Raw genomic sequence first — 17,490 nt, 5'->3', positions numbered from 1 at the left:
GTCCGCATTTGGTTCAGAAACTACAAATCCTTCATCATCGTCTCCAGAGACCTTGACATGGCCTCGCATGACATCGTCTGCCACTTTGCTTCACTATGAACTGTGTGGGTGTGTGTGTGTGGGAGCACCTCGGCCGTGTTGTCTTGGCGTTATTCTTTTGTTAATGACGTAAAAGGTCGAGTCAAGACAAGACCCAGCTGTAGTAGTTAGTTACTTCGAAACTATCGTAAGGTACTTCGAAACAGTTGCGAGGTTGATCGCGCACGACTGTTGATAAACAGCTTGTCAACTTCTTGCCTGACAGACGGCTTCGCTCAGCACTATAGGCGTCACTGTACGAGGAATGAGGCAAGGGGCTCGTCCGTTTAAAAGACACCATTTGGAATAACAATCAACAAAAGCACACTATACTCCTTCCCAACAGAGATCTCGAAGCCAGAGTGCGTATAACCTGGAACCTCCGAAATATAAGAAACTTTTGAGCACAGAGAGAAGACATGTGTGAACACAAGAAATCATTTGTGGCGGGAGGAGTAACATGGCTTCGGGTACAGGTGGAGAATATGTTGACTGCATGTTTTCTTTGAAGAATCTGTGTGCGAAATATCTAGAGAAAGAAAACGAAATGTATGTGGCATGTATGGATTTGAAGAAGGCGTATGAGCTGGTTGAGGGAGAGGTCTTTCGGAGGATGTTACAAACACACGGAGCAAATGGAAAGTTACTTAATGTAGTGAAATCTCACCACTGAGGCATGCTTGCAGGCACGTAGGAGGAAGGGGCACGGTAATTTCTGGTGAAAGTGGATCTTCGTCAAGGACGTGAGGCGTCACCATGGTTATTCTAGCAAGTTATGGAGGGGGGGGGGGGGGGTGAGAGAGGTGACTTCAAGGGTTAGGTCGGGTCGACGGTATGCCGGAGACGGTAAGATGGGGACGGAGTGGACAGTTAATCAATTGCTGTTTGCAGATGACACACTTCTGCTGGCACACACGTCAGAGAGACCCTCCCGCGCCCCAGGCTCTGGTGACAGAATGTGGGAGAGTGTCAGATAAGGAAAAAGTCAAGAGTAAATGTGAACAAAACTAAGGTAATGAGATGCATGCAGCCGGGGTGAAACAGGATGCTGGTTTGATAGTGACCTTGAATAAGGAAAACTTGGAGAAAGGTGAGTGCTTTAAGGTACCTGGGGGTGCATGTGGCAGCAAATGGTACACCGTAGTTGAAGTGAATCATAGGCTGGGGGATGGGGCTAAGGTCATGGATGCATCAGTGAACGTGTGGAAATAGACAATAATCGCAACAGCGTTGAATGGGCGCGAGTCTCACAACTTGAATGTTTACGAGAAAAGAAGAAAGTGGAGGTGCAGGAGGTAGAGTGCCTAAGGACGATATGTGGTGTGTCTGGTTGACTGTGTGAGGATTGGCGGTATAAGAGAGGGAAATAGTGTGGTAAGGGCTGTTATGATCGAGAGATCTGTTCAGGTAGTGCTGGAAGAGTTCGGACGTATGGGGCAGGTGAGGGAAACCAGACTAAGCGTATCTACGTCAAAAATGGAGGGAACAAGGAGGAGGAGGAGGAGGAAGAGGAAGAGAAGGGGATGGAAGAGTGGAATCAAGGAAGCTTTTGGGTATCTGGGCTTAGGTATTCAAGAGGGCGAGAGGCGTGCATAGGATAGAATGAAATGGATCGATAGGGTATATCGGGGGGTGACTTGCTGTCAGCGGGCTGAACCATGGAACACAAGGCGGTCAAGCCAAACCCTGAAACGGTCTGTGGGCTTGGATGTGGACTCTAGTTTTGGATGTGCACAGATCCTGACTTTGTTCATTCGTTTCTAAAGCTACCTCGCTCAATATGAATGGCTTTTTCGGTTAAGTATTTTGAAATAGAATTCATCCCTGAACGTACGTGTAGTGCCAGATCCTGGAGATAACAGGCGGAGCTGTTATCACAATCCGCTATCTTCTGTGGACGCCGACTGAGACCTGGGCCATCTGGCAACGCGGGTGCTTATCTTGCCGAGCCTCACTGTCGAATCCGGGAGATTACGAGCATAGCCGACCTTAGCTCCAGCTGCTGGGCCCCAGGGTGGAGGTGGGCAAATAAACCTCGAACCCGTGTTCTCATGAACATCAGGATTCATGAGGAAGAAAGAAGATAGGGTTATGCCGCACCTTCTGCCATGGCTTTCCTACTGTTTTGGTGCTGTTGTCTCTTCTTGAAGTATTATCGTTTCAAAACGATGGTAAGATTTTCCTTTAAAAACACCTCACTAAAGTAATGACGAGAATTGTGACAGAGTATATTCGGTTCGTACAATCTATTATCGTATTTACATGTCCTTGTCGGAGTAGTAACATACTTTACCATTCCGATGTGATTTCTGAATTCTTCAAAAACGCCTGAAGTTGTTAATTTCTGAGCACATTTGGTTTAGGTCCGTTTGCAACATGAAGGAATACATTCCTTTAAGATCGATCCTTCGCAGCAAAGCATTTTTTTGAATGGATGCCATAATTAATGACAGATTGTTCCAAGTCGTGATGGGAGGAGCACTAAAACATGTCTCTTCAATCATGGTTGATAATCCAGGAAATGTTAATGACAAGTGGGTTTATAAACTCACTCACATAGAGTTTTTGTGCCTTTTTAAGACGATAAGAACTCTTTACTTGCCTGGAGTTAGAGCGATAAGAGCTTGTTACTTGCCACGAGTTACGATGAGAATATATGTATATTGAAGTCAGTTCAGGACGTGTCTGTCAGTGTCTAGATGTCTGTTATTTCAACTGTGTGTCTGTCCTCATGTCTGCGTGCACTTAAACTTCTATCTACACTAGGGTGAGCATTTCTCTGACGAGACTGTACTCCCAGTGATACACTCTAGCCAAAAAGGTGTCTTTTCACTCGCGTTGTAACCTCACTCATGAGAAGTCCGGTAATATTCATTTTTTGTTGTAAAAAAATTCATCAACTCATTGGATTTCTTTTACCTCCAGAACACGTATTGTCACTAATTACTGCAATTCAATTAGCAGTATATAAGCAAACTAAACACAGAGCGTTGACTTTGCATACGAGTTGGGAGATATTGCACAAGAAGGTGCTCATGAAAATTCGTTCGGGGTTTGACATCAAAATTGCGCTTCGCCTTCTGATGGTTCCTGGTGAGGGCGGCAGACACAGAGAAATGCTCACCATATGTTTGAGAGCACTGGAAGGTTTGTTGTACAAGGGTTGTGCAGTCGTCTCAAAGGACATAACGTCGTGCTTTAAGGTTGTAGTTGGTGCTTAAGGGTGTACACAGTCGTGATCAAGGGGTAGTAGTTCATGCTTAAGGGCGTACCGTCGCCGTGCTCAAGGGGTTGTTGTTCATGCTTAAGGGCGTACCGTCGCTTTGCTCAAGGAGTTAAGTATATTCTAGCAAGCGTCTGTTTTTTATTCAGTTGCCAGTAAGGAATTTTCACATGAACTTCTGGCTAATATATGCGTGCCACGCGTCATGCACCGGCGGGAAATATAAACTTGGAAATGAATGAGAATACTTTGCCCCAGGAATACTTGGCAGAAATTTCAGGACTGAAAGTTTAGAGAGTAAACCGTACAGGAGGTTATTTCTTGAGGCGAAAAAATGTGAAAGACCTTGTCTAAACCAGAGCACTTTTGTCATGAAAATATTGAAAACATCATTACTTACGCCAGACGGATTCTAATACAGTCAGATAATTACGAAAATAACAATGTTTTCTTTCGCATTTTCACTGAACTAAAGACCTGTGGTCTGACCTGAGTTTATGGTGACTTGAGAAGCTGGGGAAACTCAAGTCTCTTCATATGTTTCGTCTCTGTTTCATCATCATATCAGGTTTGGTTTCAATGCGACAGACACTGTCCTTCCCTGGGATACGTGCGGGATGCTCGAGATGATTGGATGGTGTTTGATGGCTACACACGAGGGTTTTACGTGGAGTTGAAGTTCTTAGAGATGAGTGGATTCTCTTTTTTTGGCTGCTGTAGGGAAGTGTTTTGGATGCGGTTTGGCTGCTACACAGGAGGCTTTTTCGTGGAAGCTTTGACTGCCACAGACGAGGACTTGGTGAAGTTTTGACTCAGGCAGCATTTACTGCAGTTATGTTCTAAAGCTGTAACTTTCTTAATGCAGTAAGGGAGGGAAGTGCGACAAGGGGAACAGTGGAAAAGGGATGTGACGGAAGAGTAATTCCAGACATTTCTGTCACAGCGCAGGTCATGTGAACACTGATGCACACAGGGAAGACTGGAAGAGGAGGAGAACCTGGAGCAGGAGGAATGGAACGGAAGTGCAGGTGCATCACACTAACTTGGCCGGATGTTACCATTAACTTTGGAGAACTTGGCGCCGGATCAAAGACAAGACATTTGAATACGACACCATCTTACAATAGCTAGGTCGCCCCTGCGGAAGGGAAGGGGAACGGGGTCTCTTGTCCTTCACTACAACCTTGAAGATGAAGATTAGACTGTGCTGGAAGCTGTGAACGATGGATGAGATGGGGTTTTGTTGACATTTATGGGTACTGATGAGTGAAGAGTCTTCGTCAATCAGGAAGGTTACTTGAGTGCAGAGTCTCCTAGCTTCGTTTATCTGGGCTCACAAAGTTCACTCTAACAAGCAAGTTCCGTCATTGACCCTCTTGATTCAAGTATGCAATGATATTTCTTAAAACATACTTAATGCTGCGCAAGATATATCTAAGAACTTGCAGAGTATCAACGTAAAGTCCAAGAGCGCCCCTCAGGAGGATTCTGGTGTCCTGGACTCCTGCTGGGTCCTGGTGTCCTGGGATTCTGCCATATCCTACCTGGTGTGGGAACCCATCTGCTGTACTAGTTGACTCTTAGAACTAGCGGGGACAAGCATCCAGTGACGTCATGAATGAGAGCGAGCAACAGCCAATAGGATTCAGACATGTATATGACTCACAGGGACATTGACATATGTTGGCGATAAGGCTGGCAATCCTACTGGGCAACATCAGTGGGGTGACCATACAATTTCGATGATAATGATATTCAAGAAATTAGCTTCACATACCTAGCATAATTCCCCGATAGCATATCACATGACTCATGTGACTATGTATGATGCAGTATGTCACATGACCCCATGTCATCAATGATGGATAACCATACTTTTAAACTTTCCATGTGACCATAATTAAACGTATACTGCCTCGATTACATTAAGTCTGCTGTTTGTGGATTACCTTGGGTGATGGAGTAAACCAGTAGCCCAGTTCTTATGAGTTTACAAAGGTAACTGTTTACCTGTGTGTGTCTGAGGGATACTAAAAATCACACTCGTTTGTGATATTACTAAGATCACACTAACAAACCTCTGTCTCACACTAGAGCATTCTTATTCTGTTATGTGAGTTATAGCATAGCATCTCATCATGAGAGTTATGCCGTATCATCATAGGAGTTATGCTATGTTATATCATCATGAGAGTTATAACACGTTACCATGAGTTTTGGTATCCTAGCGATGTTCCATTACACTTTACGGAAAGTAATATTCCAAATGTCCAAAGTGTTTGCAGAGGTCACCACAAAGGTCACCACAAAGGTCACCATCTCATCAAAGTTTGGTGATACAACTCATGACGACAAATATTCCCTTGACATTACCAATGATCGTGAGAGGCGTGACTATTGCCACGTCATAAAGACACGGTTCTTCTCCTCCAGCTGACCACCTAGTCGGACTCCAGTAATAGCGAACGTCCTCTCTATTTTTCGGTCGTGGGTTTTATTGCTTCAGCCTCTCGATGGGTCCTTCGCCGCTCTGTCCGAAGTGAAGGATCTTCTGGCTATCCTTGCGTGAGGGGAAACTTCCACCTACCCCCTGATGGAAGGATCTTCTGGCTAGCCTTGCGTGTGGGGAAACCTTTCCTCGACCCCCTGATGGAAGGATCTTCTGGCTAGCCTTGCGTGTGGGGAAACCTTTCCCCGACCCCCTGATGGAAGGATCTTCTAGCTATCCTTGCGTGTGGGGAAGCCTCCCCCTACCTCCTGATGGCGGTCTAAGGACCCAAAGGTGCCTCGGGCGGGTGTTGCCGTTTTCCTGTCATATCCGGATTTTTACTCATAATTTCCGGTGTTTTCTTGTGAACTGCATAATTTTTCCTTCAAGCCAAATGTCTGACCTGAGATCCTATAAAAAGGTAAATCCTTTGAGAGTCTGAGGAAAGGTTTATATTCAGGGTGGGACTTGCCTGCTCGAGCGGGACAATCTTCTTCCTGTACAGAAGCAAAACTTGGCTCTAGTTAAAAGCTTTCTGCGCGAGGGTGAAATAAAACAAAAGTGTTTTCATGAACTTTATCTTAAAACAACAAACATTCCTGAGGGGTTGGCGAGTTGCCTTTCTTTTTAAGAGAGACTCAACACGACATATTTTCCCACTGGTTACTAAGTTAAGTCTTGACTGGCAAAGTTTTCTTCTGTGGATCCAGGGTGTAGGATGAAGGGTAGCGGGTAGCTGGTGGTGGGTGGGCGTGGTGGGTGAGTACGGGTGGGCGGAGGATGGGTGGGCGGGTGGTCGGTTACGTTAAGACACACGGTTCCCAGAGGTCCAGAAAAGACCCCACACACCCACTGTGCCTCAACAATTAACCTCAAGGAACCCGACATCAATGGCAGTCAGCAGCTGACCGTCATCACAGGTGGCTCCTTCCTCTACTATGTCCATGTAGGTCTCCAGCATCCATAAGATGTTGCACTCACACCTGATGGGGTTGTCTGGCAAGGGGGAAGAGAGGCAGAGAAGTGAAGACAGAGAGAGACAGAGTCGATGAAGCAGACAAACTCTCCTGTGGGATAATACGACTCTGGATATTCAACTACTTGCTGCTTTAGTATCATCAAGTATATAGACTTCCACTGGAGACCTGACAGTCAAGCAAAATCTCATAACTGTTATTCATGAATACTTTCTCTTCCAATCGTTTAAATGTTACGATTAACTACCCAGAAACTTTGCTTTTAAGACTGAGACTTGCAGTCAGTGCGTTCTGCCTTTTAGACTTAACCCACACACACCCCATCACCACCCACGGGTGAACCAGTCGTCCTTACCATGTAAAAACACTGCACCGTTGGGGCTATCGTCAGCAGAACCGTCCAGGGTCATGAGGACCGGCTCCCACACCTCCTGCGGCACGTCCGTCAGCAGGTTGTGCTGCAGCCACAGTGACATCCCGGGGTTCAGCCCTGCCAGGCCGGGGAGCAGAGGTTAGAACTGTCAATCCATGTTGACGGGAGGGGAGGGTGAGGGAGGGAAAGCGAGCGTGAGGAAGAGGGAGGGTGGATAAGGTTGAGAGAGAGAGAGAGAGAGAGAGAGAGAGAGAGAGAGAGAGAGAGAGAGAGAGAGAGAGAGAGAGAGAGAGAGAGAGAGAGAGAGAGAGAGAAGGCCCCTCCCAACCCACCATTCCCTTCGGCACATCAGCCAGCAGGAAAATAGTAATGATCACCATTTATCACAGGAAGAACAGACTGCCGTGGAAACTTTAAAAGTCGGGGTAAATAGAAGAAGCTTAACTCTAACGAAGATGACAGCTGCAGGATCCTCTGGTGAGGAGAGGGTTTAGCTGCTAATCTGTAAAGAGAAAAGAAGCTGCAATACGCGTATGTTATGTCGACTTTCTTGAACATGTTCACATCAGCCCGTACCTTCTTCCTCAGTCGCCGATTAATGATTCCGTCAAAGTATTTGTTTAGATGTGTTTCAAATGTATTCATAAAGTTGGATTTGTCAATGTCTTACGGTACTTTATTCCAGTGCTCTAGAACCCTAATGCCGAAGAATCTTTGGCCAACGTGTGTATCACATGTCCTTCACTTTAAGTTTATACAATCACTTGTGGTTATAATCATTACTTCGTACTTTGAGTATTTACAGTGGATGTCCTTGGCTTCTGCCTTTTTTTTTTTTTTTTTTTACTTTCTAATATTTCAAAGAACATTTAAAATTCTAATCTTAATTCTAATCAAAATTTTTCCGTGAATGGAATTAGTTTTGTGTCACTTCTTTGCATTCGTTCCAGGTTTTATGTAATAATCTTTGGTATCCAGAAGAAAAGAACATATTTGATATGTTTAGGACACTGTGACGGGTAAGTTTTGCTTTTTGTTCTGTAATTCACATCTTCAGCTACGGACGTAACATTGTTATATGTTGCTGAGCACTGCTTTACGTTCTTATGAAGAGGCGATCTTAATGACATCGACGAATTTAGATTTAATCACGTCAGCCGTCAGTGTACATCAGCACAATGTCAGCCGTCGTTGTAATTCAACACACTGTCAGCTGTCAGTACAGAACTGCGGAGTGTCAGCTGTCAATACAGGTCAGCACATCGTCATTGTAGATGAGTAATCTGTTGCACTGCATCATCACCAAGCCCTTGATCATGATCATACGACAATCGAGGGCGACGGTACGACCCTTGGACACGCCGGTACGACCCTTGGACACGCCGGTACGCCCCTTGGACACGACGGTACGACCCTTGGAAACGATGGTAAGACCCTTGGGTGCGATGGTACGACCCTTGGGTGCTACGGTACGACCCTTGGGTGCCATGGTTTGGCCTTTAACCTAACCTGACCCTGGTCAAAGGCCAGGCCATCACAGAGTCATGATTCTATATTACTAAGAAGACCAGGACTGTTGAGAGGTACTCACCGGATATGGCATCTTGTTCGACTGTGTGTATGCTGTTTCCCTCCAGTTTTATTTCCTTGACACCGGTGTTGTTGAAGGCAAGGGAGTCTTCATAGAGAACTTCAATGTTGTTATGACTTAGGTCGAGATACTTCAAGTTCGTCTGCATGATGAAGGTGTCCGCGGCAACGTGAGCGAGTTCGATGTTGTCTAAATATAAGTACTCGAGATTCGGAGCCCCGTAGAAGACCTGCGTCTCAAAGAGGAGGCCAGGGTTGTAGGAGACCTGAAGGCTATTTAAACTGTCGGAGTAAATGTTTGACATGTGGATAATATTGTTGTTCTCGAGGAAAAGTTTAGATAGATGAGGACAGTCTATCAACATATCGAACGGGAACAAACTGATGAAGTTGTCTGTGATGGTTAGAGACTCTAACCTGGACAGTGAATTTTCGAAAGTATCAGCAGCAATGTCTGTTATGTTTGTGTAGACGATTTCGACCATCATAAAGGACAGGACACCCAACATACTTTTGTCAAGCTTAGTGACAGGCACCAGTTCGTCTGGGCCATTTCCCTTTATCGTGAAGTTGCGGAATCTATGGAAAGGGAAGTACGCTTGGAGAGAGTTTTGCAGTTCGTCGTCATCCGTCACGCCGGAACAGTCTAAGTCGATATGAGCGTTTCTCTCGACGCAGACACAGGGACGGATGTCATCGGGTTCAGGGCAGGGCCAGGAGCTCTCAAATTGCTCAGGGCTGGCGGCAGCGATGGCCAAATGGGCGGCCAGGAATAGCAGCAGCAGTTTGGAGACCATGATGGACAACATGGTTGGCTGGGGGGAACAAGCCGTCAGCGGTGCGCCGTGACCCATAGATAGTTCCTTCTCTCCTCTGATCTTGTTCATATATGGGAGGACCATGTTGCCAGAAACTCGTCGCCCAGAAATTATTTCGTCCAATGTGTCTCTAACCAGGTCACCTCATCGTGCACATATTACAAGGATGATCATAAAGGTAAAAGATGCTTCTGGTATTTGTGACATTCACTTCACTCCCTTGTAAGGTGAGGGTAAGTCAATAAAAGAGAGAGTATGGTAATCATGCCAGGGGGGTTCAAGTGGAGGCTGGCCCTCTGGTTCTCACCGGTACCTACGGCCTAGCAACCCATTCATCCCCGCTGGCCTGCAAACCATCAACTACTTCTTCCCCAAGCTGGTTGGTTGGTTGCTTGGTTGGTTGGTTGGTTGGTCTTTCGACCCACTGGGTCATTACTGCTGTCATCGTCAAGCTACACCCACCGACCGGAAATCCTTAACACTTCCATCAGGTGTTGGGGATGACTTTAAAGCCATACACACACACACACTCGTCATGCATGTGGCACAGGCGAGAGAACGACCTGCATACATATGCTTGAATGGAGGCACTACCAGCCAGGCGCCTCGGGCGATCACACCTATGTTCTCCAGCCTCACGTCGCTCGCTGTGGTCTCCTCTGTTCATTAATGATGTCTATGTGATGGCATTTCGCGTTGCGTGCTGACAATAAGGTGATCCTGCGAGGTTTCCCATGAAAACACGGCGTTAAAGTAGATATTCAAGAGCAGAAATATTAATCTGTGTATTATCAAATATACTTAACATCGACTACGAACTGGTGGATGTATAATCAACGTGGTATATCAGGGAGTGAGCCTTTGAGTTTAAAGTCCTCGCTTTGCTCCTTCTTCTGATCCTGCTTTCAGAAAGTGATAAAAGAAGAGGGGAAGATACCCAACCCTCTTCCTTCACCACCCCTTCTACCGCCTTCTATGACACGCAGGGAACAGTTGGGTACTTTTCTTTTCCATATTATATATATATATATATATATATATATATATATATATATATATATATATATATATATATATGATGTAACTTGACCCAACTAAGTCAACTTCAGTGTTCTGTATGCTCTAATTCAAACCGGATTTGACTGGTTGATAGTACACATGCTTGTCTATCGGTGGCTGGTTGCTTCCGTGTGTGGTTACCTCTTTTGTACACTTGGGGAGGAGGTTATCAAATGGAAGGGGGGGGGGGGGGGGGTCTTTGCCTTTCGTTTTCAAGCTTCGCTCAAAAGACTTCTGAATTGTTCATTGCTCCTCGCATTTGTTCCCTCTTCCCCTCATCTTGTTCCATACGCGCGCTGCTGCTGCTGTGTTGCTGAAGAAATTTTTCCTCAATTCCCTTTTGAAACTTTCCTTACGTTGCTTCCTGTCGCGTCCACCAGCGTGCGGAGTTTCTTCCAACTTGAATGATACAGTCAAGAACCATTGTACGTTAACATCATTGCGTTCCTTTGGGAAATTATTAGTTATTATCAAATCCTCTGTTCGAAGGGATGCAGCCTGGGGGGCTTCCTTATCACTCTTCATTATGTATTCACTTCAGTTCCCGGTACCATTCTTGCTGTATTCTTTCCCATCCATCCCAGCAGCTCTATGTGGCATCTTAGGGCGAGAGTAGGTCAGACTGCTGTGGCCCACCCTGGCTGAGGCGGCAGAGAAGTCGTTCATATCTTCCCAGACGTATCACTGTGTCTGTGCACCTGAAGGCAGTCTTGCAAACGACCAAACTAGTCGTTTGCCTCCTTCACGTTCCCTCTCACACCACGTATACACACGTTAGGCATGATGTCATCCTCTGGGTCCCTCCCTTCCAGAGTCTGACTCTCGTCATGTGTCTCCAGTACGGCATTCGCGGTCGGGTCTCCTTAGTTAGGTTGCTATTGTCATTACTATGTAGGATTAAGGATTCATGGATTTGTTAATGAGTTCCTTTGAAGGGTCAGTGACCCCCTGGCATAGTGTGTGTGTGTGTTTACCTGGCGGTTACCCGCCACCCCTCCATCTCTTTAACAGAGGACGGATGATGGAGAAACACCTGAATCCAGAATGGGGTCAATTTGTGTCATGTATTCAAGATGGCCGATTGGGTGACGCATCTGGAAAAGGCGTTAATCTAAGGTTGGGAAGAACCCCCTCCACACGGAAGCGGGCGTCCTTGCCTTTCTGCAGATGCATCACACGGCTCGTCTCCGCGATGGGTCAAGACCCAACCTTTGATTTGATGGCAGATAAACTGGAAGAATTAGGTCCACGTCTGTATTTCGAAGGGTAAGAGCAGCTGAGACTATGAAGGATAAACTTCCCTAAACCCGACGTCAGTACACAGACGCGCGACACCTGAACCTCACAAGTGATTCTCCTTCAGGTAGGTCACGGCCGGCCGGAGGTGATGAAGGAGCTGGAGAACGTTGGAATCCTCTGTTGGACGGAAACAGCAATGACCTTAGACGCACGTCTGAAAAGCCCAAAGTCAGGCTCTGAGAGAGCGGGAATATACACGCGTGCGTCACTGGCTCTGAGATCCGGCTCTGACAGAGCGGGAATATACACGCGTGCGTCACTGGCTCTGTGCGGGATGAGAGAGGTGACACCCCCACCCCCCTCCCCTGCATCAGAGTTGCGAAGTGTTCTGGAGAATGATCGAGATCCAGCGGATCAACGATGATTTCCGAGGTATCATCCTTGCCGTCTTACTCTCTCGCATCCCACGGTCAAGAATCATCATGGTTGCTCTCATTGTGTCAACAATACCGAGAACATTTTCATCTTTGTCCTTGTGAAATGCCGCAATATGATCCTTAGGCTTAGTTCGGGGTTTTCGTTCTGTGACAGCAGTTGGATAGCTATGCAATCTAGGAAAACACCTATGACGTAACCTAGGAAAACACCTATTATGTAACCATGGAAAACACCTATTATGTAACCATAGAAAAACACATATTATGTAACCTTAGGAAAAACATCCATTATGTAACCCTGAGGGAACTTAGGTATACCATAGGTCGAAGACCTGGCCATGAAGGACACATTCATCCAAAGAACAAATTTCAAGATCTTGAAATATATCTTTTATTTCTTTACAAAGTTTATATAGATAACAAAGAGGTAAAGAGACTCACACAGTAACTTGCAGACACATGGTATGGCTAAGGAAAAATAAAACCAGAACTGTATCCTCACAATTCATCTTTAAAGCTCTACAATTTTTTTTTTTTTTTACAGAGTTGACGAATCTCTACTTCATCCATGGCCAGGTGCAGTGTGGCTGGGGCGGCTGCGAAATCACATTTGTGCCGATGGTAATTTGTCTTCTTGTTGCTTCGATAACCCGGAAAAGCTGTAAAACTAAGAATCAGAACAAGGCTGTCTATGACTCTAGCCTAGAGGATGTGTGTGTGTGTGTGTGTGTGTGTGTGTGTGTGTGTGTGTGTGTGTGTGTGTCTTGGAACACTGGGAGCTATGGGCGTTAGTGTTGGATGGAGGCCGCTGGTAGATATAGGTAGGGAGGGATGTAGCAAGGCGTGGTTGGTTGATGTGGTTAGGAGGCGGTGAGGGAACGGAGACAAGGGAAGGAGGAAAGGAGTTCTGGAAGGGAGAATTCATAGGAGTGCCGCAAGTCCTTCCTTCTTATCAAATGCAGTTTTCTTCAAGGAAAGCCACATCTACCTCGTGAATCGCCTGGTCGCTGTTATGGCACCAAGCTCCTCGAGCCAGAGAGTCCAAATAGGAATCCCTTTTCACCAGCCACAAGATGTTACAGTCGCAGACGAGCGGGTTGTCTGTAGGGAGAAGAAAGGGTTAGACTCTTTGAATAGCCAACCTGACACGAGAGGAAACGATAACCAGTGATACACAATTCTAATCTGGATTCTTCTTTTTTTTTTTTCGAAAAAAGGAAATGAGAAGTATATACGTAAGGGAGTTAGTCCTCCCTTCCTACAGCGAAGGCATCTCAGGGTTGGGCTCAGCAGAACCTGTGTCAATTTTCAATAAGTTTATGTTTATACAACAATCTCTAAAACTTGTTGATACGAATAGAGTGAAAACAGATTGAGATGGCTTTGGCTATTGGTCAGCCAAGACTACTGTGCTGGTGCAAGGAGCTGGAAAGGCATGTCAAGAAACTTTGGCTCCACACATGCCTAGATCAACTCTTAGGAACTATCGTAAATAAGGCATAAACATGATATGGCCCATGAGAATCACACAGTACAGGTCACTGATGCGTAATGTAAAAGTAACAATGAAGGACTAGGAACAGGGGGGGGGGGGGAAGAGCTAGAGTTCAAATACAGACGGAAGAAAAAGAAAGAGATATGGAAAAGCTAAAGAGCTCAGAGATGTAGACTGTACCGCAGCCAGCCATTATGTAAAAATGTGAAAGGCATAAGGGAGAAAGGTATAAGTATAACTGGATAAAAAGAGGAAGGTCAGAAACACCCCTTCCCCTGGACAAGGCAAGGGAGAATCCAAACCTTTTCCACAGATTCATCAGGAGCAAACTGGTAATAATATAAAAACACTCGGGTTTAAGAATTTACAAAGAAGAGTTGTAGATGATATGAAGGTAGAAAAAAAAAAGTGAATGACAGGGTCAGAAGTGTTTTCCCTTTACCATACAGAGGAGTAATTACACAGAGGCAATAGTAGTGACCTACCATCAAGCACGATGAGATTGCTTTCTGCGCTGTTGTCCACAGACTGGAATATGGGCTCCCACACCTGCTGCGTCAGGTTCGTCAGGAGGTTGTGCTGAAGCCAGAGGGCTATGCTTTGCTGAAGTCCTGGGCGGCAGAGGAAGCATAAGATTAGAATATAACTTCATCACTAATTGGGGTTAAGCGGAAAAGAATGAGTTTGCCAACACTCCATCCTTCTCCTTATGCCATTTACTACAAGCGTAAGCGTATTCAACCCCGTTTTATGAAGCGGCTTATGACTATATGGCTCATGATCTAAGGACATGACTCAAGAACAATAATATACAAATCAATGAAACAGAATGAACACACTAACCTGATATAGCGCCCTTCTGAACGGTGCGTATTCGGTTGCCATCAAGTTTGATTTGTTCGATCGGGCTGTACCTCAGGGCTAGCGCGTCTGTATAGAGAACTTCAATTCTGTTGTGGCTCAGGTCGAGGTATTTCATGTGTAACTGCTTGCTGAAGGAATTGGCAGCGACGTGGGGGAGTCCTATGTCGTTCAACAACAAGTACTCTAGACTCGGTGCGTTGTAGAAGGCCTGGTCCTCGAAGCGAAGGTATGGGTTCTGCGAGACTTGCAGGTACGTCAGACTATTGGAGCGGATGTTGGACATGTGGGTGATGTTGTTCTTGAAGACCCGCAGGTCCGTCAGCAGGGGACAGTCGATCAGGATGTCAAACGGGAACGTGGTGAGGAAACTGTCGGTGACGAGGAGTGTCTCCAGGCGCGTCAAGGAGTTGTTAAACGTATTCGGAGCAATGTCTCTGAGTTTGGTGTGGCTGATTCGTATGTTTGAGAACGAGATGTTGGAGAAGGTCGTTTCGTCGAGTAATGTTATGGGAACTCGCTTCTCTGTGGTCTTTTTGACGATGATCAAATATCGGAATACATGGAAGGGGAAATCTGCTTGAAAGACTTTCTGAAGCTGGTAGTCGTCAGCGACGTTGGAGCAGTCCAAGTCAATGTGAAGGTTGGATTCTGAGCAGGTGCAGGGGAAGATGTCGTTTGGCTCGGGGCAGGGCCAGGCCGACTTTTCGGCAGGAGGGGGCTGAAGGCTGGCGGTGGCGAAGCCCAGGAAGCCGGCCAGCAGAATCGGTAGCATCATTGTGGTCAAGGATCGCACGACGACCGGCGAAAAGCGAGCCCTCCACACCTGCAAATAGTTGCTGGTCAACTCTGCACTTGTTTATATATATAGAGAGAGGACCTCGGTGCTGCCACTTGCTTGCTGCCCAATAATTCTAATGCCATTTCATCGCGTGTCTGAGTTCGTCCCTTGTCGTGTGTGCTCTGCGAGTATAATCGTAAAGGCAAACAGTGTCTCTGCGACACGAGCCGTCTAGCACAGGGGCTTGGGGAGTAAATGGAATTTAAGTGGGTGAATATGGCGGCCTCCGGGCTGGCTCACCGTGATCTGAGAGACATTCCCACCGATATCTGTTGTCGACGGCCCCCGCCCCCTGCTGGCGGCGGCAGATGGTCTCCACTAACCTAGTGAAGGTAAGGCTCTTCCCTAGGGAGCCTCTACTGGCCAGGGGAAGTATGGCTGGCTGTTCCCCCACGTGACCTCAACTGCCAAAGGGGAGGTGAGGATGCGTAACTTTGGTTTCCTTACTCTTGGGTTATATCTTGGTACGGAATGGTGAAATTTCGTGTACAGTATCACGATGTAGAAGTGTCTTCCAGTGAACAGGGAACTATGTAGTTTGTCTACGTGTGCCAAGGCTGTGGTGGCACTGTATTAAGCAGCAAACGTTATCACGCTCTTTGAAGTGATGTTCGATCTCCCGATGACTCAACAAATCGTCTTGCCTGTCGTCCCTCCTGAGATGCTCAACGATCGAGAGAAGACGGTTTTCTGAGACTTCAGGGGACAGGTAATGTGTGGGGTGGCCCGGCGATAGTGGCCAGGATCCAGCGACCACAATATCAGTAGAACAATTTCTTCCTTCATGAGGAAGGAGCCGTCCAAAGACGAGGGCTCCTATCAGACTAAGGCTCTGCGAGCATTTCACAACAGCAATTGTTTTAAAAACGTGAACAGGTTTTTCGTCTTGCCGTTACTGCAATGACCTTCTAAACGACATAAGACTGGCTGACCTTACAAAGTTATACCTCGTATGAATACACGACGCTGGCCATCTTCCGCACAATACAATTGGTCAGAGCGTCTTATCTTTACATTCATCATCATACACACACCACTAACACATCACACTTCATCATCCATCATAGTATGAGAACAGGTGTGTGTGTGTGTGTGTGTGTGTGTGTGTGTGTGTGTGTGTGTGTGTGTGTGTGTGTGTAGCTCAGTTGATGAAGTGGTTATGTCGTCTGACTGGTGGCCTCTGGAACAATGGCTTTAAAGAAAGGTAAGCGATGCAGGAGTCGATGCTTTCTGACCATCCCCCCAAGCACGTCTTTTGAAGGTTGTGAGGTGTTTGGCGTCCCAGCCAACTCCTCGTTGGATGATCATTGTTGACGCTGAAGACTTCCCTCCGGTTACTGTAGTGGCTCACATATCACGCCCCAGAGTCGAACATGGTAACCAGTGGTTGCCCATATTTTGAACCTGTCGCACTAGCAGATCCTATCACTACAACGCTGTTGATGCCTTTCGCACACCAATCTCTCTCTCTGGCACATCAACCTCTCTCTCTCTCTCTCTCTCTCTCTCTCTCTCTCTCTCTCTCTCTCTCTCTCTCTCTCGCACACAAACCTCTCTCTCACCATCTATTCCTCACAGCCTCATGTCTGTGCAACTATCTCCTTTATTACATCTTCCTGCACGTGTAGCAATCAGTTTCGCAAGACGTAGAATATAGCAATACTGCTGTCACTTTCTGTCCCAGAAAGTGCTGGGGGAGAAAATGCGTCCACCACAACGCATGCGCTGTGGTGTGCGTAAAATGCATGCGTTGCAGTGTGAGTTGATCACAATGCATGCGTTGCACCGTGCGTCCAACCATCACAAGTTTGTTCGTAGTGTCACGTCAGTCTCCCGCTGCCAGTCGTCAGTGGTTGGGAAACCCTGAGGTTCTGTTTGCCACATAGGGCTGGGTGTGGGCTGACTGCCGCGCCTAGGGTTCGAACCCACGCGTGCCCGACACCAGGCGGGCTGTGCCTTTACTATCCACCACACCACGGAGACAATCTCAGGCCCATGCGTAAGTGGTGGG

General features: G+C 46.5%; 2 protein-coding genes across 2 annotated transcripts; both read right to left on the bottom strand.

Moving 5' to 3' along the window:
• Positions 1-6,351: 6,351 nt before the first annotated feature.
• Positions 6,352-9,646, bottom strand: LOC139752686 (oplophorus-luciferin 2-monooxygenase non-catalytic subunit-like). The gene is made up of 3 exons (XM_071668483.1): positions 8,731-9,646; positions 7,122-7,256; positions 6,352-6,785 (listed from the first exon to the last, which is right to left on the bottom strand). The coding sequence occupies exons 1-3, from the start codon at positions 9,629-9,631 to the stop codon at positions 6,649-6,651; spliced, it is 1,173 nt and encodes a 390-aa protein (XP_071524584.1). The 5' UTR covers positions 9,632-9,646; the 3' UTR covers positions 6,352-6,648.
• A 3,011-nt stretch (positions 9,647-12,657) lies between these two features.
• On the bottom strand, positions 12,658-16,837 carry LOC139752687 (oplophorus-luciferin 2-monooxygenase non-catalytic subunit-like). Its single transcript, XM_071668484.1, has 3 exons — positions 14,621-16,837; positions 14,263-14,388; positions 12,658-13,383 (listed from the first exon to the last, which is right to left on the bottom strand). Exons 1-3 carry the CDS (start codon positions 15,414-15,416, stop codon positions 13,235-13,237), a joined length of 1,071 nt encoding a protein of 356 aa, XP_071524585.1. The 5' UTR covers positions 15,417-16,837; the 3' UTR covers positions 12,658-13,234.
• Between the last annotated feature and the right edge of the window lie 653 nt (positions 16,838-17,490).

This window comes from Panulirus ornatus, chromosome 13 (assembly GCF_036320965.1).
Source record: "Panulirus ornatus isolate Po-2019 chromosome 13, ASM3632096v1, whole genome shotgun sequence".
Taxonomy (NCBI): domain Eukaryota; kingdom Metazoa; phylum Arthropoda; class Malacostraca; order Decapoda; family Palinuridae; genus Panulirus; species Panulirus ornatus.
The sequence above is the reverse complement of the archived record's forward strand: the minus strand, read 5'-3'. Positions and strand labels throughout refer to the sequence as shown.

Coding starts and splice junctions, on each gene's coding strand:
- LOC139752686 (XM_071668483.1), bottom strand. CDS start 9,631: ATGGTCCTCCCATATATGAACAAGATCAGAGGAGAGAAGGAACTATCT. Junction 7,257..8,730: donor CGAACAAGATGCCATATCCG/GTGAGTACCTCT, acceptor CCGGCCTGGCAG/GGCTGAACCCCGGGATGTCA. Junction 6,786..7,121: donor CGGTGCAGTGTTTTTACATG/GTAAGGACGACT, acceptor CCCCCTTGCCAG/ACAACCCCATCAGGTGTGAG.
- LOC139752687 (XM_071668484.1), bottom strand. CDS start 15,416: ATGATGCTACCGATTCTGCTGGCCGGCTTCCTGGGCTTCGCCACCGCC. Junction 14,389..14,620: donor TCAGAAGGGCGCTATATCAG/GTTAGTGTGTTC, acceptor TCTGCCGCCCAG/GACTTCAGCAAAGCATAGCC. Junction 13,384..14,262: donor CAATCTCATCGTGCTTGATG/GTAGGTCACTAC, acceptor TTCTCCCTACAG/ACAACCCGCTCGTCTGCGAC.